The sequence below is a fragment of the Salmo trutta genome, chromosome 31, assembly GCF_901001165.1.
Source record: "Salmo trutta chromosome 31, fSalTru1.1, whole genome shotgun sequence".
NCBI classification, from domain to species: domain Eukaryota; kingdom Metazoa; phylum Chordata; class Actinopteri; order Salmoniformes; family Salmonidae; genus Salmo; species Salmo trutta.
Window position 1 is genome coordinate 11022580 of NC_042987.1, and position 27056 is coordinate 11049635.

At 42.2% G+C, this 27056-nt stretch overlaps 1 protein-coding gene across 1 annotated transcript; it reads left to right on the top strand.

Annotated features, from left to right (window-relative positions):
* Nucleotides 1–6297: 6297 nt before the first annotated feature.
* Nucleotides 6298–20574, top strand: LOC115169512 (nicastrin). The gene is made up of 17 exons (XM_029725200.1): nucleotides 6298–6439; nucleotides 7418–7519; nucleotides 10249–10372; nucleotides 10502–10620; nucleotides 13753–13898; nucleotides 14054–14198; nucleotides 16238–16350; nucleotides 17026–17178; nucleotides 17326–17430; nucleotides 17551–17628; nucleotides 17747–17916; nucleotides 18036–18138; nucleotides 18250–18348; nucleotides 18532–18619; nucleotides 18807–18961; nucleotides 19104–19316; nucleotides 19519–20574. Exons 1-17 carry the CDS (start codon nucleotides 6349–6351, stop codon nucleotides 19639–19641), a joined length of 2127 nt encoding a protein of 708 aa, XP_029581060.1. The 5' UTR covers nucleotides 6298–6348; the 3' UTR covers nucleotides 19642–20574.
* Nucleotides 20575–27056: the final 6482 nt, after the last annotated feature.

The following is a 27056-nucleotide window of genomic DNA, read 5'->3' on the forward strand; positions in this document are numbered from 1 at the left end:
CACGTGTTTCCTTGCAGGAAACCATGGTTGACAGAGGAAGAACAATGATTCCAAGCACCACCCTCCTTTTGAAGCTTCCAGTCTGTTATTCGAACTCAATCATCATGACTGAGTGATCTCCAGCCTTGTCGTCGTCAACACTCACACCTGTGTTAACGAGAGAATCACTGACATGATGTCAGCTGGTCCTTTTGTGGCAGGGCTGAAATGCAGTAGAAATGTTTTTTGGGGATTCAGTTCATTTGCATGGCAAAGAGGGACTTTGCAATTAATTGCAATTCATCTGATCACTCTTCATAACATTCTGGAGTATATACAAATTGCCATCATACAAACTGAGGCAGCAGACTTTATTAAAATTAATATTTATGTCATTCTCAAAACTTTTGGCCACAACTGTATATGTCAGAGCGGCATTGGACTAAGATACAGTGGCATAGTATAGAGTACAGTATATACATATGAGATGGGTGATGCAATATTTACAAACAATTAAAGTGACTAAGATACCGTAGAATAGTATAGAGTACAGTTTACACATATGAGATGAGTAATGCAAGATACGGAGACATTATTAAAGTGGCTAGTGTTTAATTTCCTTAAAGTGGCTAGTGATTCCTAATCTATGTCTACAGGCAGCAGCCTCTGATGTGCTGGAGATGGCTGTTTAACAGTCAGTGGTGTAGTCTAGAACACAATACAGTATATACAGTACATAGAGTTGAAGTCGGAAGTTTACATACACTTAGGTTGAAGTCATTAAAACTTGTTTTTCAACCACTCCACAAATGTCTTGTTAACAAACTATAGTTTTGGCAAGTCGTTTAGGACATCTACTTTGTGCATGACACAAGTCATTTTACCAACAATTGTTTACAGACAGATTATTTCACTTATAATTCACTGTGTCACAATTCCAGTGGGTCAGAAGTTTACATACACTAAGTTGACTGTGCCTTGAAACAGCTTGGAAAATTCCAGAAAATTATGTCATGGCTTTAGAAGCTTCTGATAGGCGAATTGACATAATTTGAGTCAATTGGAGGTGTACCTGTGGATGTATATCAAGGCCTACCTTTAAACTCAGTGCCTCTTTGCTTGACATCATGGGAAAATCCAAAGAATCCACCCAAGACCTCAGAAAAAAACCTTCACCAGTCTGGTTCATCCTTGGGAGCAATTTCCAAACGCCTGAAGGTACCACGTTCATCTGTACAAACAATAGTACGCTAGTATAAACACCATGGGACCACGCAACCATCATACTGCTCAGGAAGGAGACGCGTTCCGTCTCCTAGAGATGAACGTACTTTGGTGTGAAAAGTGCAAATCAATCCCAGAACAACAGCAAAGGACCTTGTGAAGATGCTGGAGGAAACAGGTACGAAAGTATCTATATCCACAGTAAAACGAGTCCTATATCAACATAACCCGAAAGGCCGCTCAGCAAGGAAGAAGCCACTGCTCCAAAACCGCCATAAAAAAGCCAGACTACGTTTTGCAACTGCACATGGGGACAAAGATCGTACTTTTTGGAGAAATGTCCTCTGGTCTGATGAAACAAAAATAGAACTGTTTGGCCATAATGACCATCGTTATGGAGGAAAAAGGGGGAGGCTTGCAAGCCGAAGAACACCATCCGAACCGTGAAGCGCGTAGGTGTCAGCATCATGTTGTGGGGGTGCTTTGCTGCAGAGGGACTGGTGCATGTCACAAAATAGATGGCATCATGAGAAAGGAAAATTATGTGGATATGTTGAAGCGACATCTCAGAACATCAGTCAGGAAGTTAAATCTTGGTCACAAATGGGTCTTCCAAATGGACAATGACCCCAAGCATACTTCCAAAGTTGTGGCAAAATGGCTTAAGGACAACAAAGTCAAATTATTGGAGTGGCAATCACAAAGCTCTGACCTCAATCCTATAGAAAATTTGTGGGCAGAACTGAAAAAGCGTGTGCGAGCAAGGAGGCCTACAAACCTGACTCAGTTACACCAGCTCTGTCAGGAGGAATGGGCCAAGATTCACCCAACTTATTGTGGGACACTTGTGGAAGGCTACCCGAAACGTATGACCTAAGTTAAACAATTTAAAGGCAATGCTACCAAATACTAATTGAATGTATGTAAACTTCTGACCCACTGGGAATGTGATAAAAGTAATAAAAGCTGAAATAAATAATTATCTCTACTATTATTCTGACATTTCACATTCTTAAAATAAAGTGGTGATCCTATCTGACCTAAGACAGGACATTTTTACTGGGATTAAATGTCAGGAATTGTGAAAAACTGAGTTTAAATGTATTTGGCTAAGGTGTATGTAAACTTTCGACTTCAACTGTATGAAATGGGGGATGCAACATGTAAACACAATTTAAAAGTGACTAAGATACCGTAGAATAGTGTGGAGTGTGGTTTATACATATGAGATGAGTAATGCTAGGTACGGAACATTATTAAAGTGGCTAGTGATCCATTTCTAAAAGTGGCCAGTGATTCCTAGTCTATGTCTATGTGTTTTTCAGTCTCTCGGTCCCAGCTTTGATGCACCTGTACTGACCTCGCCTTCTGGATGATAGCAGGGTGAACAGGCAGTGGCTCGGGTGGTTGATGTCCTTGATTATCAATTGCTGTACCAGGCGGTGATACAGCCCAACAGGATGCTCTCAATTGTGCATCTGTAAAAGTTTGTGAGGGTTTTAGGTGTTGAGCAAAATGTCTTTAGCCTCCTGAGGTTGAAGAGGCACTGTTGCGCCTTCTTCACCACACCGTCTGTGTGGGTGGACCATTTCAGTTTGTCAGTGTTGTGTACGCCAAGGAACACGAAGCTTTCCACCTTCTCCACTGCGGTCCCATCGATGTGGATAGGGGGTGCTCCCTCTGCTGTTTCCTGAAGTCCACGATCATCTCCTTAGATTTGTTGACTTTGAGTGAGAGGTAATATTCCTGGCACCACACTCCCAGAGCCCTCACCTCCTCCCTGTAGGCTGTCTCATCGTTGTTGGTAATCAAGCATACTACTGTTGTGTCGTCTGCAAACTTGATGATTGAGTTGGAGGCGTGCTTGGCCACGCAGTCACTGGTGAACAGGGAGTACAGGAGGGGGCTGAGCACGTACCCTTGTGGATCAGCAAAGAGGGGGTGTTGTTTCCTACCTTCACCACCTGGGGGCAACCCTTCAGGAAGTCCAGGACCCAGTTGCACAGGGCGGGGTTCAGTCCCAGGGCCTTAAGTTTGATGATGAGCTTAGAGGGTGCTATGGTGTTGAATGCTGAGCTATAGTCAATATTAAGCGTTCTTACATAGGTTTTCCTCTTGTCCAGATGGTACAGGACAGTGTGCAGTGTGGTGACGATTGCATCGTCTGTGGATCTATTTGGGCGGTAAGCAAATTGAGGAAGGTCTATGGTGGCAGGTAAATAAACAAACAAAATACTGCAGAGTTGCTTAAGAGCTAGTCGCAATGCTGCCATCTCCGTTGGCGCCATCATGTCTCCATGTGTAGTCTCCAATTGTATTGGGTCTAGGGCAGGCCTGGGCAATTCCAGTCCTCGGGGGCCTGACTGGTGTCACACCTTTCCCCCATCCATAGCAAACACACCTAATTTAAACTAATTGCATTTTTAACTGAAGATCTTGATTAGTTGATTTTTGGAGTCAGGCCCCCGAGGACTGGAGTTGCCCAGGCCTGGTCTAGGGTGTTGGGTAGGGTGGAGGTGATATGATCCTTAACTAGACTCTCAAAGCACTTTATTATGACAGAAGTGAGTGCTATGGGGCAATAGTAATTTAGTGCAGTTACCTTCGCTTTCTTGGGTACAGGAACAATGGTGGATATTTTGAAGAAAGTAGGGACAACAGACTAGGGAGAGATTGAATATGTCCGTAAACACTCCAGGCAGCTGGTTTGCGCATGTACGGAGAATGAGAGCTTTACAGTCCTCGTGAGCGGCAGTGGCCTGCGTCAGCGGCACTGTGTTTTTCTTGAAGGAGGCGAAGAAGGTGTTTAGCTTGTCTGTGAGCAAGGCGTCGGTGTCAGCAACGTGGCTGGCTTTCCCTTTATAGTCTGTGATTGTCTGTTGTCCCTGCCACATACGTCTCGTGTCTGAGTTGTTGAATTTCAACTCCACTTTGTTCCTGTACTGTTGTTTTGCCTGTTGGATTGCCTTACGGAGGGAATAGCTGCACTATATGTACTCATCCATGTTCCCAGTCACCTTGCCGTGGTTAACTGCGGTGTTTCACGCTTTCAGTTTTGTGCAAATGCTGCCATCTATCCATGTTTTTTGGTTTGGATAAGTTCTAATCGTCACAGTGGGAACAACATCCTATATCCACTTCCTGATGAACTCAGTCACAGAGTCAGTGTATACATCAATACTACTCTCAGAGGCAATCGGGAACATATCCCAGTCTGCATGATCAAAACAAACTTTAGGTATAGATTTTGATTGGTCAGACCAACGTTGAACAGTCCTTACCACGGTTACTTCCTGTATAAGTTTCTGCTTATAGGCGGGGAGGAGCAGAATGGAGGCGTGACCTGATCTCCGAAGGGAGGGAAGGGGAGGGCCTTATAGCCGTCCCGGAAGGGGGAGTAGCAATGGTCAAAAGTGCCCTATGAACAAGTAGCACAGGAGATGTGTTGATAAAACTTCAGTAGCGTTTTCCTCAGATTCCCTTTATTAATGACCCCAAATTCAATAAATGCAGCCTCAGGATATGCGGTTTCCAGTTTGCACAATGTCCAGTGTAGTTCTTTGAGAGCCGCTGCGGTGTCGGCTTGGGAGTGAATATCCATGGCAGTGACTAAGACCAAAGAGAATTCTCTCGGGTGGTAATGCGGACGGCATTTGAGGGTGAGGTATTCCAGATCGGGAGAACAAAAGGACTTCAGTTCCTGTACATTACAACAATCACAACATGAGCAGTTAATCAGGAAACATACATCTCCACATTTATTTTTCCTAGAGAGTTCTTTCTTCCTTTCCGCTCAATGGCAAACAACCGAGCATATCCCATATGCTGCAAAAACACCATTCTAGTAGCCAGTGCACTCACTACCTGGTTATACTTTGAGAAAACCATCACAAAAATACAAAACAAGTTTTGTGAATGTTAAAAAGAGCTTGGGCTGGTATCTAATTTACTTATCAACAGGATATTAATTCCTTGGACCATGTTGATCATGTTCTGCTTTGTGTAGAACTGACATTTCAATAGCATCCACTTCATGGGCAATAACAAAGGTGAATGCCATGCCTGCAATTGTCGCGTTTCCTAGAAATAGCAGAAATAGCAGTCGGTGCATATGTACCTCCTCCGACTTTACTTGTCGACTTCCGTCGGCTTCCTTTCGGCTGACCACTCAAACGCGACCATAGACATTAAGGCTAACTCTCTCAGGCAGGATCAGAATTACGACATCCTTTGCTAGTTACAACTATTTCACCATGATCCTTAGAAAAACAAATTGTGCCATAGAGAGCAATATTAATGGTGTCTTTTTGAAGGCACTAACTCCACCATGAACAAAGCCTATGGGAAAGTTCATGGAGTTTTTGTAGGGTTTTTTGCTAAACTCTGTGGTAAACACAGGCTTAGGAGATCTTATATGTTTTGTTCTATCAGATAATCTTAATCAGCTAACGTCACTTTCTATGATTTTTTTTAACCATTTATGTTATTTAGAAAGCACAAAAAGGCTTCATAATTCATAAAGGTCATGTTAACTGAACGACATTATCTCATAGAACAAAACTTATAAGATCTCATAAGTCTGTGTTAACCTCAGACCTTATTTTCGGTGTTTATTCCAAAACTCTATTCTTTCCCCATAGGATTGGCTGAACGAACCAGACGTAAATCATTTCCTATTTTTAGGACTACAAGCTGGAGAGCTCTATAGAAATAAATATTAATGGCGTCTTTTTGTAGGCACTAACTCCGACCGACATGGTGGAGTTAGTTAATGACGTTTTTGGATAAACGCCGAAAATAAGGTGTGTGGTAAACACAGGTTTAGGATATCTTATACGTTTTCTTCTATGAGATAATATTGTGTTAACCTCAGACCTTATTTTCGGAGTTTATTCTAAAAACCTATTCTTTCGCCATTCATTTTTCCCATATGGCTGAGCGAAACAGGTCACAGATTTCTGGGTTTTAGGACTACACGCAAAGACAGAAACTCTCTGCTCAAGCTTGCAATTCTCATTCATGCCACAAGGTGGTAGACTATACGGAGCGCTTCAAATTAAAATACTTCCGGCTTCATGCGTCATTGGGTGTTTCTCGATAGCGCTGACGTCATCCACGTATTTCCATCTCCTGGTTTTAATATCTATGACTTCCAGCGTTGTTTCTGAAACCAGGAAGATGGATTTGGAATCGTCGAAATGGGTTATAATATTCTTAGTTTGTGGGCTTTACAAAAGTAAGTTTATAATACTAGCTACATACTTTCAATTACCTATAATTACCGTTTTCGTTTGGCTTAGCAAGTTATCCTCTTTGTTGGGGTATTGCATTGGCTATTTCCATTGTAACTCGCAGCTAACGTTACTGTAAATGGTATAGTAGCTAGCTTAGAGCACAAGGCTATATCTAGATTCTAGCCAGTTACAACGATTATAATTGCCGTTTTAGTTTGGTTTAGCAAGTTATCCTCTGTTGGGGTATTGCATTGGGTTTTTCCATTGTAACTCGCAGCTAACGTTACTGTAAATGGTATAGTGCTAGCTTAGAGCACAAGGCTATATCTAGATTCTAGCCAGTTACGATCATAATTGCCGTTTTAGTTTGGTTTAGCAAGTTATCCTCTGTTGGGGTATTGCATTGGGTTTTTCCATTGTAACTCGCAGCTAACGTTACTGTAAACGGTATAGTAGTTAGTATGCCAAGGCTATATCATTTTTTTCCTTTATTTTTTAATTAAATCTGCCTATAAACAATGTATACTGGTTTAGTCCTTGTAGCTCTAAAATGAGGGAAAGGATACCTCAAGTCACCCAAAGCCTTAGGAAGTATATTCAGATTAAAGATCAGAATACACACACATGACAAATAGTGATCGCAAGGCTATATCTAGATTCTAGCCAGTTACAACGATGTTGCTGACAGTGAGGTCATATTTTTACCCCATTGCACTCTTCGACAAACACAATTATGTAGCTAGTTTGTTGAAGTCCCATATGAGATGCACTTAGCTAGGTTAGCCAGCTGGCTAGTTAACACGATTGTGAAACTGATAGCTACTGTAGCTCGTGATCTTAAATCAAGCAGTGAGTGGACGGCTATACAGGTATTATAGGCTTCAGGATGACTCTGGATGAAATGGTTAGGTGTCTTGGGAATGGGAATACATCACTACAGAAATTGGCCACTTCAATTGTATTTTTCTTTTGTCTTTCAGATGTGAGCTGTAACTCTGTTGAGCAGAAGATTTATGTGGAGCTGAATAACACTGTACCATGCGTTCGACTGCTCAATGCTACACATCAGATTGGCTGCCAGTGTGAGTGACATAGCATGACACACTGGATTTCTTTGTAGAAGAAATGTGGGTGTCATTTCCAGTGACCCCCCCCTTCCCAGAAATGAACCCAAGTACCTATTGGTAAAAACATTTTTTACAGTTGACTCTTTTACATTAGCATTTTTAAAAAACATTAAATGGGCCTAATACTCCTACCGTGGCGCACCTTCAAGATGCTAGAGAGCTCAACATGCGAGACTGTGTGCGTGTAAGATGGCGCTGCAGTGCATAGCAGCTGTTTTACGGGCTCCTGACCAATTCTGCTAAGTTTATATACAGTATCAGTCAAGTTTGTACACACCTACTCATTCCAGGTTTTTTAAATTTATTTTTTAAACTATTGTACATTGTAGAATAATAGTGAAGACATCAAAACTATGAAATAAGTGTTAAACAAATCAAAATATATTTTATATGTGAGATTCTTCAAAGTAGCCACCCTTTGCCTTGATGATAGATTTGCACCCTGTAGACCTAAGCAAGGCCTTTTCTGTATCCAAAAGGGGCTACTTTCCTGTAATTCTGTTTTTTTCTCACGTCTTTATTCCACGTTTTATTTAACCAGGTAAGCCAGTTGAGAACAAGTTCTCATTTACAACTGCGACCTGGCCAAGATAAAGCAAAGCAGTGCAACACAAACAACAACAGAGTTACACATGGAATAAACAAACGTACAGTCAATAACACAATAGAAAAATCTATATACAGTGTGTGAAAATTAAGTAAAATTAGCAAGGTAAGGCAATAAATAGGCCGTAGTGGCGAAATAATTACAACTTAGCAAATAAACACTGGAGTGATAGACGTACATGTAACAGTGTAGGTTCCGTCCCTCTCTTCGCCCCAACCCGGGCTCCAACCAGGGACCCTTGCACACATCAACAACTGACACCCACCGAAGCATCGTTACCCATCGCGCCACAAAAGCCGCGGCCCTTGCAATGCAAGGGGAAACCCTACTTCAAGTCTCAGAGCAAGTGACGTCACTGATTGAAACGCTATTAGCGCGCACCACCGCTAACTAACTAGCCATTTCACATCGGTTACATACAGAAGATGAATGTGCAAGTAGAGATACTGGGGTGCAAAGGAGCAAAAATAAAAAAAGATATAACAATATGGGGATGAGGTAGTTGGATGGGCAATTTAAAGATGGGCTATGTACAGGTGCATTGATCTGTAAGCTGCTCTGATAGCTGATGCTTAAAGTTAGTGAGAGAGATACGAGTCTCCAGCTTCAGTGATTTTTGCAATTCGTTCCAGTCATTGGCAGCAAAGAACTGGAAGGAACGGCGGCCAAAGGAGGAATTGGCTTTGGGGGTGACCAGTGAAATATACCTGCTGGAGCTCGTGCTACGGGTGGGTGCTGCTATGGTGACCAGTGAGCTGAGATAAGGCGGGGCTTTACCTAGCAAAGACTTATAGATGACCTGGAGCCAGTGGGTTTGGCGACGATTATGAAGCGAGGGCCAGCCAACGAGATCATACAGGTCGCAGTGGTGGGTAGTATATGGGGCTTTGGTGACAAAACGGATGGCACTGTGATAGACTGCATCCAATTTGCTGAGTAGAGTGTTGGAGGCTATTTTGTAAATGACATCGCCGAAGTCAAGGATCGGTAGGATAGTCAGTTTTACGGGGGTATGTTTGGCAGCATGAGTGAAGGAGGCTTTCTTGCGAAATAGGAAGCCGATTCTAGATTTAATTTTGGATTGGAGATGCTTAATGTGAGTCTGGAAGGAGAGTTTACAGTCTAACCAGACACCTAGGTATTTGTAGTTGTCCACATATTCTAAGTCGGAGCTGTCCAGAGTAGTGATGCATATCGCGGGGGCTATTCAATGCTAATGCAGTACGCCACAGGATGTTTTTGTGCTGGTCAAGGGCAGTTAGGTCTGGAGTGAACCAAGGGCTATATCTGTAACCGGTTCTACATTTTTTGAATGGGGCATGCTTTTTTAAGATGGTGAGGAAAGCACTTTTAAAGAATAACCAGGCATCCTCTACTGACGGATTGAGGTCAATATCTTTCCAGGATACCCGGGCCAGGTCAATTAGAAAGGCCTGCTCGCTGAAGTGTTTTAGGCCGTGTTTGACTGTAATGAGGGGTGGTAGTTTGACCGCAGACCCATTACGGATGCAGGCAATGAGGCAGTGATCGCTGAGATCCTGGTTGAAGACTGCATGGAGCTGAGAGAAAATGTTGACATTTTTCAATAACTTTTTTTCTGCATTCTACACATTTTGCCATGGCTAATTTTGTGTCTTTATGCTCAAACAACAAAATCAACAAGGACCCCAATTTGGGCATGTGGCCTGCGTGCCCGGTCGGTAATCCGTCCATGCCAATAGTACTCCTAAATTCATAGTCTATTTTATTGGTTTCATTGTTTTAGTTTTTATTTAGGTGATTTCTAGTTCTTAAAAGTTTAGATTATTAAAAAATATATAGGTCAATTATTTTTTCTACAAACTTTCTGACAGGTTTTAGTCTTAAGTTTACACTGAACGCATTTTTCCCTCCTGAAAATGTATTTTAAAAAATGTGGGTGGAGGCAACAATTTAGCAGCAGCGGTATGCTGCTGCTAAATTAATACAGGGGAAACACTGACTGTGGTTTCAATCCAAGCTGTACTTTTTGTAATGCTGGAATACAGATCGAAGATTTGCATACTAAGACAAGTGTTTTTTCTATCCTGTGTGTCAGCCTCGATATCAGGTGATACAGGTGTGATCCATGTCTTGGAGTCTGAGTCAGATCTGGAATGGCCTTTGAGCAAAGGACCCAATCCTCCTTATATGGTTCTGTTGGAATCATCCCTCTTCACCAGGTAGGCTACACACACAGCCAAAAACATTTAACACACTCACTCACTGACTATCGTTCATCACAGCCGCACAATGATATGATCCATGTCCTAGTAGCCCCGTCACGCTCAAGGATTGTCTTCTCTCTACAGGTCCATCATGATGAAGATGAAGAATGAATCCAACAGGGTAGCTGGGGTTGCAGTGGTGGTCCCAAATACTAGCCCACCAGAGTTCTCGCCACACACGACATGTCCCAATGAGAACACAGGTAGGTGGATCAGACGTTAAGACTCCAGTCCGTCACAATGACTACAGTACCAGTCAAAAGTTTGGGGACACCTACTCATTCAAGGGTTTTTAAAAAACATTTTTTTTACTATTTTCAAAATTGTAGAATAGTAGTGAAGACATCAAAACTATGAAATAACACATGGAATCATGTAGTAACCAAAAAAGTGTTAAACAAATCAAAATACATTTTATATTTGAGTTTCTTCGAAGTAGCCACCCTTTGCCTTGATGACAAGCTTTGCACACTCTTGGCATTCTCTCAACCAGCTTCATGAGGTAGTCACCTGGAATGCATTTCATTTAACAGGTGCGCCTTGTTAAAATGTTGTTTGTTGAATTTCTTTCCTTAATGCGTTTGAGCCAATCAGTTGTGTTGTGACAAGGTAGGGGAGGTATACAGAAGATAACCCTATTTGGTAAAAGACCAAGTCCATATCATGGCAAGAACAGCTCAAATATGCAAAGAGAAACGACAGTCCATTACTTTAACCTGTTACATCTAGGGGGCAGTAATTTCACGGCTGGATAAAAAACGTACCCGATTTAATCTGATTATTAGTCCTGCCCAGAAACTGGAATATGCATATAATTATTAGCTTTGGAGAGAAAACACTCCAAAGTTTCTGAAACTGTTTGAATGGTGTCTGTGAGTATAACAGAACTCCTATGGCAGGCAAAAACCTGAGATGCTTCTGTTCAGGAAGTACCCTGTCTGAACATTTCTTGCCCTTCTTTATTATCTCTGTCGTTTACAAAGGATCTCTGCTCTTACGTGACAATTCTCACGTCAACAATGGAGTCTCACAGCCCGGGAAAAACAGGAATGATGTCATTCAAAGCCCTGGCTGAAGCACACGAGAGCAAATGCTGAGTGGTCAGTCAATGGACTAAGCCTTAGGCGCGTGACACGCCCCGCCCCCGGCTTTTGGTTTTTTCCTCAGTTTACAGACAGGCAGATTCCCGGTCGGAATATTATCGCTTCTCTACGAGATAAATTGCATAAATATTGGTTTTAAACAGCGGTTGACATGCTTCGAAGTACGGTAATGGAATATTTCGAAATTTTTTGTCATATTTTGCGTCATGCTCGTGGCCGAGATTTAGCGTTGGGATAGTGTCTAGAACGCACGAACAAAACGTCGCTGTTTGGATATAACGATGGATTATTTGGGACCAAACCTACATTTGTTATTGAAGTAGAAGTCCTGGCAGTGTATTCTGATGAAGAACAAGCAAGGTAAGAACATTTTTCTTATAGGAAATGTGATTTTGGTGAAGGCTACACTGGGTGGGTGTCTAAATAGCTAGCCCTGTAACGCCGGGCTATGTACTTACATTATTGCAAAATGTGCTTCATCCGAAAAGCTATTTTAAAATCGGACATATCGAGTGCATAGAGGAGTTCTGTATCTATAATTCTTAAAATAATTGTTATGCTTTTTGTGAACGTTTATCGTGAGTAATTTAGTAAAATCACCGGAAGTGTTCGGTGGGAATGCTAGTTCTGAACGTCACATGCTAATGTAAAAAGCTGGTTTTTGATATAAATATGAACTTGATTGAACAGACATGCATGTATTGTATAACACAATGTCCTAGGTGTGTCATCTGATGAAGATCATCAAAGGTTAGTGCTGCATTTAGATATGGTTTGGGTTTATGTGACATGATATGCTAGCTTGAAAAATGGCTGTGTGATTATTCCTGGCTGGGTACTCTGCTGACATAATCTAATGTTTTGCTTTCGCTGTAAAGCCTTTTTGAAATCGGACAGTTTGGTTAGATAAAGGAGAGTCTTGTCTTTAAATAGCTGTAACATAGTCATATGTTTGAAAAGTGTAAGTTTTCGGATTTAGAGGAGTTTGAATTTCGCGCCCCGCCCATCATTGGATATTGGAGCAGACGTTCCGCTAGCGGAACGTGTAGATGTAAGAAGTTAAGACGTGAAGGTCAGTCAATCCGAAATATTTGAAGAACTTTGAAAGTCTCTTCAAGTGCAGTCGCAAAAACCATCAAGCGCTATGATGAAACTGGCTCTCATGAGGACTGCCACAGGAAAGGAAGACCCAGAGTTACCTCTGCTGCAAAGGATAAGTTCATTAGAGTTGCAGCCCAAATAAATGCTTCACAGAGTTCAAGTAACAGACGCGTCTCAACATCAATGGTTCAGAGGAGACTGCGTGAATCAGGCCTTCATGGTCGAATTGCTGCAAAGAAACCACTACTGAAGGACACCAATAAGAAGAAGAGACTTGCTTGGGCCAAGAAACGTGAGCAATGGACATTAGACTGTTGGAAATCTGTCCTTTTGGTCTGATGAGTCCAAATTTGAGATTTTTGCTTCCAACCACCGTGTCTTTGTGAGATGCAGAGTAGGTGAACGGATTATCTCCACATGAATAATTCCCACCGTGAAGCATGGAGAAGGAGGTGTGATTGTGTGGGGGTGCTTTGCTGGTGACACTGTCAGTGATTGATTTAGAATTCAAGGCACACCTAACCAGCATGGCTACCACATCATTCTTCAGCGATTCCCCATCCCATCTGGTTTGTGCATAGTCCCACTATCATTTGTTTTTCAACAGGACAATGACCCAACACACCTCCAGGCTGTGTATGGGCTATTTGACCAAGAAGGAGAGTGATTGAGTGCTGCATCAGATGACCTGGCCTCCACAATCAGCTGACCTCAACCCAATTTGAGATGGTTTGGGATGAGTTGGACCGCAGAGCGAAGGAAAAGCATCCAACAAGTGCTCAGCATATGTGGGAACTCCTTCAAGACTGTTGGAAAAGCATTCTAGGTGAAGCTGGTTGAGAGAATGCCAAGAGTGTGCAAAGCTGTCATCAAGGCAAAGGGTGGCTACTTTGAAGAATCTAAAATATATTTGGATTTAATACTTTTGGGGGGTTGCTATGTGATTTCATATGTGTTATTTCATAGTTTTGATGTCTTCACTATTAGTGTACAATGTAGAAAATAGTCAAAATAAAGACAAACTGTTGAATGAGTAGTTGTGTCAACTTTTGACTGGTACTGTATGTGATCTTTTCTAACTGGGGTGCTTTTAAAACGTAATTTGTTTTACTTGGTTTACTTTTTCCTCAGGTGTATACTCCGACAACTATGGTCCTAATTTGGCACACTGTAACACTACTGTATGGAACCCTCTGGGGAACGGTCTATCCTATGAGGAATTTGACTTCCCTGTCTTCTCCCTGAAAGAAGACAACGAAACAGAGTTCATCAAACAGGTGAGGGATCACTTCAAGCTGTCACATCCCAGTCAGGATTAATATCATGTCACTTAATGACCATTAACTGTCTTTATCCGAAGAACATCCTACAGTATTTCTGTGTATTGAAACTGTACCCTTCATTCTGATAAATGTATCCACTCTGCTTGCAGTGCTACTTGGACCATAATCGTGCAGTGAACGGCAGTGACCCGCAGTACCCTTTGTGTGCCATGCAGCTCTTCTCCCACATGCATGCAGTCACCAATACTCCAACCTGCATGAGACGCAACGACATCAACTTCAGCATCAACCCAGGTACACAAACAGCCACTGTCGTTAGCAGAGATGCATTATTGTTAGGGCCATGCTTTTTAGGCACTTTGCTTTTACCAGTATTTCCAGTTTTATCCACTGGGTTTGGTGCATGTAGAAAATCCTAGGAAACGTTCTTTAATTGTCTCCAATCAATCAAGGAATGTCTGGTTGTGTTTGGTGGGGGCAGGGCGGGTCCTGGACTTTCTTCCGCCCTAGCGGAGACAAAATCTGACGCTCCCCCCTCATAGGCCTATGCTACAAATTAAACACCATTTTTAACACATTTGGTTAGTAGGCGATATAATCTGTTCAATGTCAATAACAGCCTAATATTTTCTATCTGATTACATTGATAAAATCACCAATGCCCTGGACGTTCTGCCGCCCTAGGCGAGACAAAAATAATTACATCTTAGACATCCTTATGAAGCATGGCACTTTCAAAAGTCACCTTTGCACCCAGACAGAGGCTCTACTGACACAGAAAACTGTAAGCTTTAACTGCTGGCTACTCGTTCGTTGTATAACCCAACAACAGAAGTGCTTCCCTAAAAGCTGCCTGGGTTTAAACAAACATCTCTTTTCCAAAAGAGAAAAGCTCAATTAATAGGAACAGAATAGCAAAGTCCATTTTTTTTTTATCTCCTTGAATATTATAGGCGCAGTTTAGCTTCAGATTGTCATCGAGAGGAATCAATATATCCCCATATGCATCGGAGTCATATCTTTCGCAGGCATTTTAGAGCTTGTTTCTACCATAAGGCATCACCGAGTTAAGCATTGTTATAAACTCAGCCAAAAAAAGTGTGTAAATCGTGTGTGAGCGGTGTGGTCAGCATGTAAGATGTTTGGTGCAGAATTTCTCAATGAAGAAATTTGCTTGAAAACGAGTCGTCTCTCGTTGAATGACAACAGACTTTACTGAAGAATCCCTACTGTTGATCAATCAGACAAAGGGGGTAGACTTTGGATACCGATTTCTGATTGCCTCAACAACAAAGAAATGTGTGCCCAAACTGCCGACCAAAGTCCAAAGTGAACAAAATCGTCACAGCATATACACAAACTCTTCCGAACTGTATCGGCTGGGAAGCATGCAGACGTCTTAAGCCATGGAAGGCGTAGCTCTGCGAATCTTGAATTGTGAGGTGAAGATTCACTGCTCTACAAATAGTATTCCTTGCAAAATAATAGGCTATGTGCGATTTTAGATTCGCACAGCTACACCTCCCCTGGCTCAGGCAATTTCCCCCCCCCCCCCCCCCCCCCCCCACCACCACCACCACACACACACACACATACAACCAGACATTGATTGATTGGAGACGGCTTGTGTCAATTTAATTAATGTGTGTAAATGTGGGAGGCGTATATCTGCAGATCTTTAATCGCACAAAGCCTATTTGGCATTGTGGCTAGGTTTGTCAGCAGACTTTCTACCTGCTGCAAACCTAGTAGAAAATGCTGGAAATAATGGTAAAAGCAAAGTGCAAAAAATAAAGTATAAAAACCATGGCTCTAATTATTGTGTATATGTGAATAGTTAGTATTCACATTCCGTCATGTACACTGAGTGAAAAGCTATGATTCACCAGGTGAAAGCTATGATCCCTTTAAATACCAGTTAAATCCACTCCAATCAGTATAGATGAAGGGGAGGAGACATGTTAAAGAAGGATTTTTAAGCCTTGAGACATGGATTGTGTATGAGGGTGAATGGGCAAGACAAAATATTTAAGTGCCTTTGAACGGGGTGTGTCAAGAACTGCAACGCTGCTGGGTTTTTCACAGTTTCCCGTGTGTATCAAGAATGGTCCACCACCCAAAGGACATCCAATCAACTTGACACAACTGTGGGAAGCATTGGAGTCAACATGGGCCAGCATCCCTGTGGAACGCTTTCGACACCTTGTAATCCATGCCTCGAAGAATTGAGGCTCTTCTGAGGGCAACACGGGTATAACTTAATATTAGGAAGGTGTTCCTAATGTATTGTATACTCAGTGTATCTCTCACCCACATATCTACCTCCCTCACAGAGATGGTGTGTGACCCTCTGGGTGATTATAATGTTTGGGGTTCCATCCGGCCCTATAACGACACCGTCTTCGGCCACAAGGAGAACGAGAGCGTTGTTATAGCAGCAGCCAGGGTGAGTGACACAAAGGCCTGCCTCCCTCTTACACATCTTGTCACGTGTTCACAGATATTTTAATGCTGTGTTCATAACCAAGTGGAAAGGTGGTAATTACCAGTTGTAAATACCAGTTGGATGCTTTGAGCTCGTTGAGAAACCCAATTGGCTAATGGCCAACAAGCTACATCAACAATAAACTAAAAGTACAGCTATCATGCTTGTAAAAAAAAATGGTGTTCAAACCCCATGTTAATAGATTGCTTTTTAGAAATATTATTGTGTTACATTTAACTGCTTAAAATTCTGTTATCGTGGCCATTTCCTTAGTAGGTGACGTCAGAGGTCAGCATGTGGAAGAAGTCAGAGCTCAGGGATGATAGACGAGTTTCCCACTAGTAATTATGAGTTGGAGGGGTATTCAAGTGGATTCTTCCCAGTCGTATGTGGTAAATACCACCTTCCCACTTGGTTATGAATGCAGCATAAGCCTTTTGGAATTTATGCAAAACGGTATACAAGATGAGCTACATTCCTGTGTGTGGTATACACATCTTGATTTAAGGAGCTTAAAAACTGCTTTGGTAATTTGCTCAGTACCATTTTTCTTCCTATACAATCCTTACATAGTTTTTTTCTTGTTTGGAGTTCATGAGAAATTGACTGGACACCTTGCACTCTCCGTTTTTGTAGCTGGACAGCAGGGCATTTTTCTGGGAGGTTTCAACTGGAGCAGAGGGAAGTATCTCAGGGTTTGTCACTCTGCTTGCTGCTGCCCAGGCACTGCGTGAAGTCACTCACAAGGCCCCTCCCACACGGAATATCCTCTTTGCCTTCTTCCAAGGGGTGAGTTCCTTCTGTCTCCCTAAGCAAGTCAGTCTAGTATGTGTCAATTATGGTACATGAGTCCCATGTGGTCACTATCATATAGCAGTATTGCTTAGTGTTTTACTATATGAGCGAGGATGTTGATCGCTTATTCCTCTCTTTCAGGAAACCTTTGACTACATCGGCAGCTCTCGGATGGTTTACGACATGGAGAATGGCAAGTTTGTGATAGACCTGGACAATGTTCACTCAATACTAGAGATTGGTCAGGTAAGGACATGCGTATACAGTCTCATTGAATACTCAAACACATGCAGGCATCTTTTTGCAAAACACATGGGTACACAATCAACCAATACTGAGTGATGGATCTTTTATGTTATTTGTAAGGTGGCCTTGCATAGTGGCACCAACCTCTTTCTCCACTCAGACCCTGTGTCCAGGAGGAACAACACTGTCAATGATGAGGTGAGGGAGGAATTTTTTTTCTTTCTTTGTGCCTCTTACCTAGGCCACCCGTTTTTTTCTATACTCTTTATTCTCTTTTCTCCCAACCCACTTTTCCCAACCTCTTACTCTGTTTCAGGTTAAGAATCTTGTGAACAATTTACAGTCCTCCACGACTGGGCTCAGCTTCTTATTGGTTGAGCCTAATGTCTCTCAGCCGCTCCCGCCCTCCTCCCTCCAGCGTTTCCTGCGAGCTCAGCCAATCCCAGGGATTGTGCTTGCAGACCACGAATCCGCTTTCAACAACAGGTGAGTCAGTGTTTGACTATGGTCTGTCGTTGCTGTTCATTTTTATTACGGCAATATTAATCTTGCCTGATTTCTTCATTAGTAGTGAGGAGTGTTCTGTCCTGTTTGCCCATGCACAGGTACTATGAGAGTTTTTACGACAACGCTGCTAACCTGAACCTGACTTATCCATCTGACTTTAGTCCAGAGGAACAGCTGGAGTTTGTGACTGAAACTGCAAAGGTATTCTTACCAGAGCAATCCCACTGATACATCCATTGCAGTAGGTACAGTTGCCTTTACATCGTGATCCACTGTTACAATAATGTATTCTCCCTCCCTCCACTCTTTCAGTCCCTTACTGATGTGGCTACGGTGGTTGCACGTGCTCTCTACAAGCAGGCCGAGGGAGACAAGTCCCTAGTCAACACCATCAAAGCAGACCCCAAAATAGTGAGACTCGGTGAATGATTACCTGTTCAGCTGTTGTACATGTCAAACAGATCAGTCATACTGTTATAGTCTTATTTTTCATGACTGTCAATATTTCTGTTAACATAAGTCACTTGTTCATTCTCAGCATCTAAAATATTTTCAAGCTGAATTATTTGACCAAACACTCAATCTCTCTCTCAGGTTACCCAGATGCTGTATGGGTTTCTGGTTAGTTCCAACAACAGTTGGTTTCAGGCAGTGATGGCCCCAGAACTAAAGAACATTCTCAGTGAGTTTTAGTTCACACTAGGAAACACCCTTTAACCCTACAGAGGCAGTCTGCTTCTACCAATGTCATAAACACACAGGCAGATATGGAGCATGTGTACATGTTTACTAGTCAGACACACTTGCATCCATAAAGAAGGTATTGGGGTACTTGGGTCTTCATTGCTTTGTGTTTTTCTGTCTCCTAGAGCCCAGCGCACCAGAGTACTATGTTGGTGTTGCCATGTCTTCCACTCCAACTCGTCTGGTCCAGTACCTCCTGGCCAATTTAACTGGAGCAGCCACCAACCTCACCCAGAGTCAGTGCCAGAAGCCAGATGAGCTGCCGAACGAGAGCAGACAGGTAGGTTTGCCGCTGGATCTGTCTGTCTGTGTGCAGATGTAAAACAGTGATACGCTATACATCGGAAGTAAAAAAATTGTGTTTATTTGTACACTATGGTGCTGGAATCCCACCACACTCTCATTCACTGTTTCTCTCACAGATGTACTCATATCTCTGGGTTCAGGGCGTTGTCCCACCCAACAGCACCCAGAGGGATTCTTTCTGCGTGCGTGCATCGGTACGCCTGACCAAAGCAGTGTCCCCTGCCTTCGAGCTGGGAGAGTATGCTTCCAAAGACTATTCCACGTGGACAGAATCACGGTGGAAGTTTATCAAAGCTCGAATTTTCCTAGTAGCGAGCCGGGACTTGGAGGTAAAACTGCAGTCTTCGTACCTTCCATGATCCACATCTGTTTAATCAATTACAGTTGTGTTGCTTAGGTTCAAGTGATTTCTGTTTGAACCAACAATCATGTTTAGGTAGGGAAATAGTGTCAAATTCATTGACAAAGTACAATCATGTTTTTTCTCCTACAGTATTCACCTCTTTCTTCCTCTTAATTTGTCTCTCATAGATGCTGACCTTAGGCGCGGGAGTGGCTGTGTTGTTCACATCCCTACTGGTGACATACTTCATCAGCACCAAGGCAGACGTCCTCTTCAGCTCCACGAGGGAACCCGCTAGCGCCGCCTATTGATTACCTCCAGGCGTTTTAACCTGTGACCAGCGACCACTGCTCCCCCAACCAAACAGGAACAAACAGCGGTTTTTTTTGTTGTTGTTTTTTAACACACGATAGGTAGACAGGCAAAGAGGTTAAGCAGAATAGATAGTTTTATCTGTGTGAGCCTGATGGATTTACACAGATGAGGTTTAACACAACTGGAATTGACTGGCCTGGATGCATCCGGACTCATCAGGGTCAGATTGCGCTGGTCTATGCCAGTGTAAAAGATGTTGATATTCTTTTTTTTTTTTGTTCAGTCAAATAATGTTTTGTTTACTGTATCATGGAAGTAGGCGTTAAGCTTTGTTTGAATGTGTGTGCTTGCGTGCGTGCAGTGTGTGTGTAAGTGGGAGGTGAGTGAGTGCTTGCAAGCGTGTGCAAGTAAGTGTATAATGTTGAGGATGAGGTTGTAGTATGTCCAGTAGCTTTCTTTTCTCTGTCTGTAGTATACTGATCTCTCATTTCTAGGGAGAATGAAACCTTACGTCTGGCAAATAGACTTTGGATGTGGGTTTAGCTGAATGACCACTACAGCTGTGTTCACACAGGCAGCCCAATTCTTCTATTTACGTCAGATCTTTTCACGTCAGATCTTTTTCAGAGCTGATCTCATCGGTCAAAAGACCAATTAATTAAGAAAATATCAGAATTGAGTGTCTGAACACATCCTGATTTGCATTAAAATGTATATATCAAAATGGTATTATTTTGTTTGCAGTCTATAAAAATCGACTTTATTTTAAATCTATTAATAATTTTCAGGATCGTGCCCGGAGGTTTTTATGTATTGATGGAAATGTCAAATGATACGGGGTGTGTTTGTAAGTGAAGGTGATCTCTGACCAACTGGGGAATAAATGTGATTATTGCCTTGATAACTAAATAAACATGGCTTTTCCAATCCTCTAGTGTTGCTTCTCTACTATTTCCAGGCATGTGGTGTAGTACATGGCTTAGTATGTTTTTTCTTCTTCTGAGTAGTAGTTCTACATAGAGGGCCTACAATAGGCTACTACATCAGCCATGAGGTTCCACGAGAATAGGGAGGGGAGGGGGGGGGGGGGGGGGGGCAGGGTGTTAGTTATTGCAAAATTCTGGGAACTTTCAATAAATTCCTTGGTTTTACAGAAATCCTGGTTGGAGGTTTCTGGATTTCCTGCTTATTCCTTCCTGCTTGCAAGAATCCACCAACCAGGATTTCTGGAAAATCAAGGAATCTATTGAAAGTTTATTGGAATTTTGCAACCCAAGCTACAGTTGAGGATTACTGTTCTCCTTGCAGCGGGGTATTATGCTGGCTGCATGAGCATGGATTTTAAACTTTTTTCAAAATAGCAGTCCCCTGCAAATACAACCTAAGGAATAACTATTTTTTTTAGGTCTACTGCAGTACAACTGTTTTTCACAGCATTGGAACCGCCTTAAAAAAGTGAATAGATAGCTATGGTCTAGGCTTAATGGAAAGATACATTTTCAATAAAATACAAATATATGTAATTGGAATTACTCAAGAGTCTACAAAACTTAAAATTGTCTCTTGTGCTGACCAACTGGTTTAATTTACTGAAATGCAGTACACTATATTAATTACATATTGGCTTATAGAGAAAAAACTATTCTATGTGCTGAAGTTAAAGAGGGGTTGGGAATACTCCGTATGGTCTGTAGAATCGATATATGGTGTTATTTCATAGGGGACTGTGGTTTAAATACCCAGCAGCACTTTCCACTCCATCCATTCCATTTGCCACAATGCAATACACTGTATTTGAAACACCAAAAACATTTTGGGCTGTAGATAGAAAGTAGAGTACAGCTGTGCAGTTTTACAGCTAATTTGTTTTACAGCTAATTTCCTTTTTATTCCACCCATTTTGCCATGGGGTGGAGAAACATTTTTGCTAATTTCCTGGAATTCTACACATTTTGTAATGACTTATGCCATGTTAATATATCTGAGTGAGAGTGACTAACAAAATCAATGGGGGCCCCCTGGAGGTCAAAGCCCCTTGACACATGCTCTGCGTGCCCGGTCGGTATTCGGCCACAATTAGTACAAGTTTAGGTAGCGGGCTAGACTAAATACCAATCTAAAAATGTATTAAGTGACATTGCTTATTGAGTGACTGCCAGTGACTGACATACAGTGCCTTCATAAAGTATTCATACCCCTTGACCTATTCCACATTTTGTTGCATTACAGCCTGTATTCAAAATGTATGAATTATATATATTTTCTCACCCATCTACACATAATACCCTACAATGACAAAGTGAAAACATGTTTTTAGGAATGTTTTCACATTTATTGAAAATGAAATACAGAAATATCTAATTTACATAAGTATTCACACCCCTGACTCGTGAAGCATGGTGGTGGCAGCATCATGCTGTGGGGATGTTTTTCATCGGCAGGGACTGGGAAACTGGTCAAAATTGAAGGAATGAGGGACAGCGCTAAATACAGGGAAATTCTTGAGGGAAACCTGTTTCAGTCTTCCAGAGATTTGAAACTGGGACAATGACCCTAAGCATACTGCTAAAGCAAAACTTGAGTGGTTTAAGGGGAAACATTTAAATGTCTTGGAATGGCCTAGTCAAAGCCCAGACCTCAATCCAATTGAGAATCTGTGGTATGACTTAAAGATTGCTGTACACCAGCGGAACCCATCCAACTTGAAGGAGCTGGAGCAGTTTTTTCTTGAAGAATGGGCAAAAATCCCAGTGGCTAGATGTGCCCAACTTATAGATACATACCCCAAGGGACTTTCAGCTGTAATTGCTGCAAAAGGTGGCTATACAAAGTATTGACTTTGGGGGGTGAATAGTTATGCACACTCAAGCAGGGGCGGAAAAATATGATTTGTCCGCCCCAATATATCACTGAAACATAACTATGTAATTTAAATAATATTAATAATACGCAATGAAAGCAATTGTGCTGATTATAGACACTTAATAGCGCGTTTTTAAGTTTCAAAAGATTGCAACCCCCCCACCCTTTGCCTCGCAATGGTTTGATCCACTGCCAGTTCCTTAGCTTGCTAGGTAACAGAGAGGTCGTATCTACTGTCTGAAAGGCACTCAATGCACGTAACTGACGTGAGGTTAATCGCACACACACACTAGCTGAATATGCAGAGCTAGCGCGCAAATATTAACTATTAAGCTAGCTAGTACCTATTCCATTTTTGTGGCGTCGTCAAAGATGGAATCAGCATGCAGATGATGTAAGTTAGTGCTTCAAAGTCCCTGGGATAAGGTTAGCGATAAACTGAAATCCAAACTGAACAGAACTACACTCTTTTCTACCATTGTCTTAAATATATTTAATGGTCTCGTTGCAAAAGCTAAATTGTCGCAAGTGAACTTTTATTTATTTATTTTATTTCCCCTTTATTTAACCCGGGTATCAACGATTATAGCAAACACCACTGAAACTGAATTGGTGCTCGCTAGCTTTGCAAATTCAGCTATTGTTGGAAGCCAGCCAATATGAAACAAACTATTAAAATTACAAAAGGTTGCAGCATATGTTGTGTAAATGGTGAACTCATACAGCTGTCAACTCTTGTTATTTTAATCCGTTTCACATTTGCTAGCTACCTTTTAGATCGAAGCCCAAATAGAATGATTGAAGATGATAGAAGCCCATCTCCTACTGTAAATAACCTACACACTGTGTGTGTGTGTGTAGCCAGCCAGCCAGCCAGCCAGGTAGAAAAATGGCAGAAAAATAAAAGACGGACATCAGAGTATTTTTCAATACACCAAAACGCATAGTAAGAAGCCTAGTAGCCTAATATCTCAAAGACTAGTTGATAAAATGTTCATAAGAAAGAAATGAAATTCTAATGGAAATGTTTCACAATGATGTCATTAGGCAGAGCAGGCAACAGATGGCACACAGACAGCAGAGTTGGGGACAGATATGCAGGGACAGACTGGCAGAGACAGGGAGTCTCAGGTAAGTTTGTTGAGTCTTTGTTTGGCAACATTATGAAAGGTTCTCAATTTTTTTGACTTGTAAAATAGGAACATAATTGGAAAATGCCATGGATACCCCCACTCTCAACTTAAACTGGTGACTGAACTAAGATTTGTTAAAGGCAATGGTATTGCTGTTGTGATTAGTTGTGTAGTTTTGGGTACCGGTAGTTAGGAGTACGGCAAAGACCTTATTTCTTTGGTTCCTCAATATACATGTACCATATTACAATGTAGGCTATGTGTTACAGCACAACTTTTGGTGTCCCCCTCAGGAATTGCTCTTGAGAAAATTTCATGTAATTGTCCCCTCCAAAGTTGATATCAGATTTTCGCCCCTGCACTCAAGTTCTTTTTTTTGTCTTATTTCTTGTTTGTTTCAAAATAAAATATATTTTGCATCTTCAAAATAGGTATGTTGTGTAAATCAAATGATACAAACACCCCCAAAAAATCTATTTTAATTCCAGGTTGTAAGGCAACAAAATAGGAAAAAATGCCAATACTTTCATAAGCCACTGTATGTATCTTCAACAATTCTCTTGCCGCTACTTCCTATGCATATAAATTAACACCCCGTTCTCAGTAAAACCTTGTGCTATTTGTAGTGGCTGCAAACCATATAGACACTTGTCTTATAAATGCCTACAGACAGCTGTCACCGGGTTTTCCATGGTACCGTTACTCGCCCTCGCTCTAGTCTTCTCACCATAAGTAGTGAATAGCCTTCTCACCTTAAGAATATGGGTACTTTTTTATTGTTAAGTTTTGTTGGTTTTATGATATTCTTCTGTATTTTTATACAAATTAATTAAAATTGTGTCCCTCAATTGTTCGCGGATGATGTGTCTCCTCCTGGGCAGCTCACAGTAAGGGTCTGGGCGTGTCCTCGTCGTCTTTTGGTTAGATGAGAATTTCCCTCATGCTTCATAAAATGTGCCACCGGTTTTCCTCGCAGACCCTCACTGGAAGCTCCGCAGGCAGAATCAATCATCCTGTTCGTTGATGCCAATTTGCCGTGGAAATTACGACCAGGGACACCTGAAGTCAATCTTAAATTAATCATTCTTTATTAACAGCAAGCTGGAGAGGTCACAGTCAAACTTAGATGCATAAAGTACCTGTCTGAAGTGAGCTCCGTCGGGCAGTCCCGTTAGATCTCTTATATACTGCTTACACAGACAAGTTACATAAGCATGGTTCATAAGGTTGGTTCCTGCAGGTGTCTGACATGGGCTACTATCTTAATTTATAGAACATGTTCTGTGTGTTCTGCCCCCCACAGGCCAGAACCAAGGGTTATTTATGACATCAAATGTATTTCAAATCAAATGTATTTATATAGCCCTTCTGTCACAGCTGTCTTCGTCCTCAGACGAAATAGAGAAGTCATCATCTGATAAAGTAGACCAATACGCAGTGGAGGTCGCGTTCATCTTTGAATTTAATTAAACAATAATGTGAACACTATACAAAACAAGAAACAACGACAGTACAACAGTTTTGCAGGCTAACGAAAAGCAATGCAAAAACAACTACCCACAAACACAAAGACAAACACACCCTATTATATAGGACTCCCAATCAAAGGCAACTCAACACACCTGCCTTCAATTGGGAGTCCCATCCCAATTAACTATACATAGAAAACGAACCTAGAACCTATACCCACAACTAACTAACTAAACATAGAAATACAGAAACACAGAGCAGTGCCCAAAACCCCCGGAATACATAAATAAAACGACCTACTACCTACACCACCACCCCGAACCATATAAAACAAATACCCTCTGCCACATCCTGACCATACTCCAACAACAAATAACCCTTAACTGGTCAGGATGTGACACCTTCTTACATCAGCTGATATATCAAAGTGCTGTACAGAAACCCAGCCTAAAACCCCAAACAGCAAGCAATGCAGGTGTAGAAGCATGGTGCTAGGAAAAACTCCCTAGAAAGGCCAAAACCTAGGAAGAAACCTAGAGAGGAACCAGGCTATGAGGGGTGGCCAGTCCTTTTCTGGCTGTGCCGGGTGGAGATTATAACAGAACATGGCCAAGATGTTCAAATGTTCATAAATGACCAGCATGGTCAAATAATAGTAATCACAGTGAACAGGTCAGGGTTCCATAGCCGCAGGCAGAACAGTTGAAACTGGAGCAGCACCACGGCTAGGTGGACTGGGGACGACAAGGAGTCATCATGCCAGGTAATCCTGAGGCATGGTCCTAGCACTCATGTCCTCCAAGAGAGAGAGAGAAAGAAAGAAAGAGAGAATTAGAGAGAATTAGAGAGAATTAGAGAGAGCATACTTAAATTCACACAGGACACCGGATAAGACAGGAGAAATACTCCAGATATAACAGACTGACCCTAGCCCCCCGACACATAAACTACTGCAGCATAAATACTGGAGGCTGAGACAGGAGGGGTCAGGAGACACTGTGGCCCCATCCGATGATACCCCCGGACAGGGCCAAACAGGCAGGATATAACCCCACCCACTTTGCCAAAGCACAGCCCCCACACCACTAGAGGGATATCTTCAACCACCAACTTATCATCCTGAGACAAGGCCGAGTATAGCCCACAAAGATCTTCGCCACGGCACAACCCAAGGGGGGGGGGGGGGCGCCAACCCAGACAGGAAGACCACGTCAGTGACTCAACCCACTCAAGTGACGAACCCCTCCTAGGGACGGCATGGAAGGGCACCAGTAAGCCAGTGACTCTGCCCCTGTAATAGGGTTAGAGGCAGAGAATCCCAGTGGAGTGAGTGGAACCGGCTAGGCAGAGACAGCAAGGATGGTTCGTTGCTCCAGTGCCTTTCCGTTCACCTTCACACTCCTGGGCCAGACTACACTCAATCATAGGACCTACTGAAGAGGTGAGTCTTCAATAGACTTAAAGGTTGAGACCGAGTCTGCGTCTCTCACATGGGTAGGCAGACCATTCCATAAAAATGGAGCTCTATAGGAGAAAGCCCTGCCTCCAGCTGTTTGCTTAGAAATTCTAGGGACAATTAGGAGGCCTGCGTCTTGTGACCGTAGCGGACGTGTAGGTATGTACGGCAGGACCAAATTGGAAAGATAGGTAGGAGCAAGCCCATGTAATGCTTTGTAGGTTAGCAGTAAAACCTTGAAATCAGCCCTTGCCTTAACAGGAAGTCAGTGTCGGGAGGCTAGCACTGGAGTAATATGATCAAATTGTTTGGTTCTAGTCAGGATTCTAGCAGCCGTATTTAGCACTAACTGAAGTTTATTTAGTGCTTTATCCGGGTAGCCGGAAAGTAGAGCATTGCAGTAGTCTAATCTATAAGTGACAAAAGCACGGATACATTTTTCTGCATCAATTTTGGACAGAAAATTTCAGATCTTTGCAATGTTACGCAG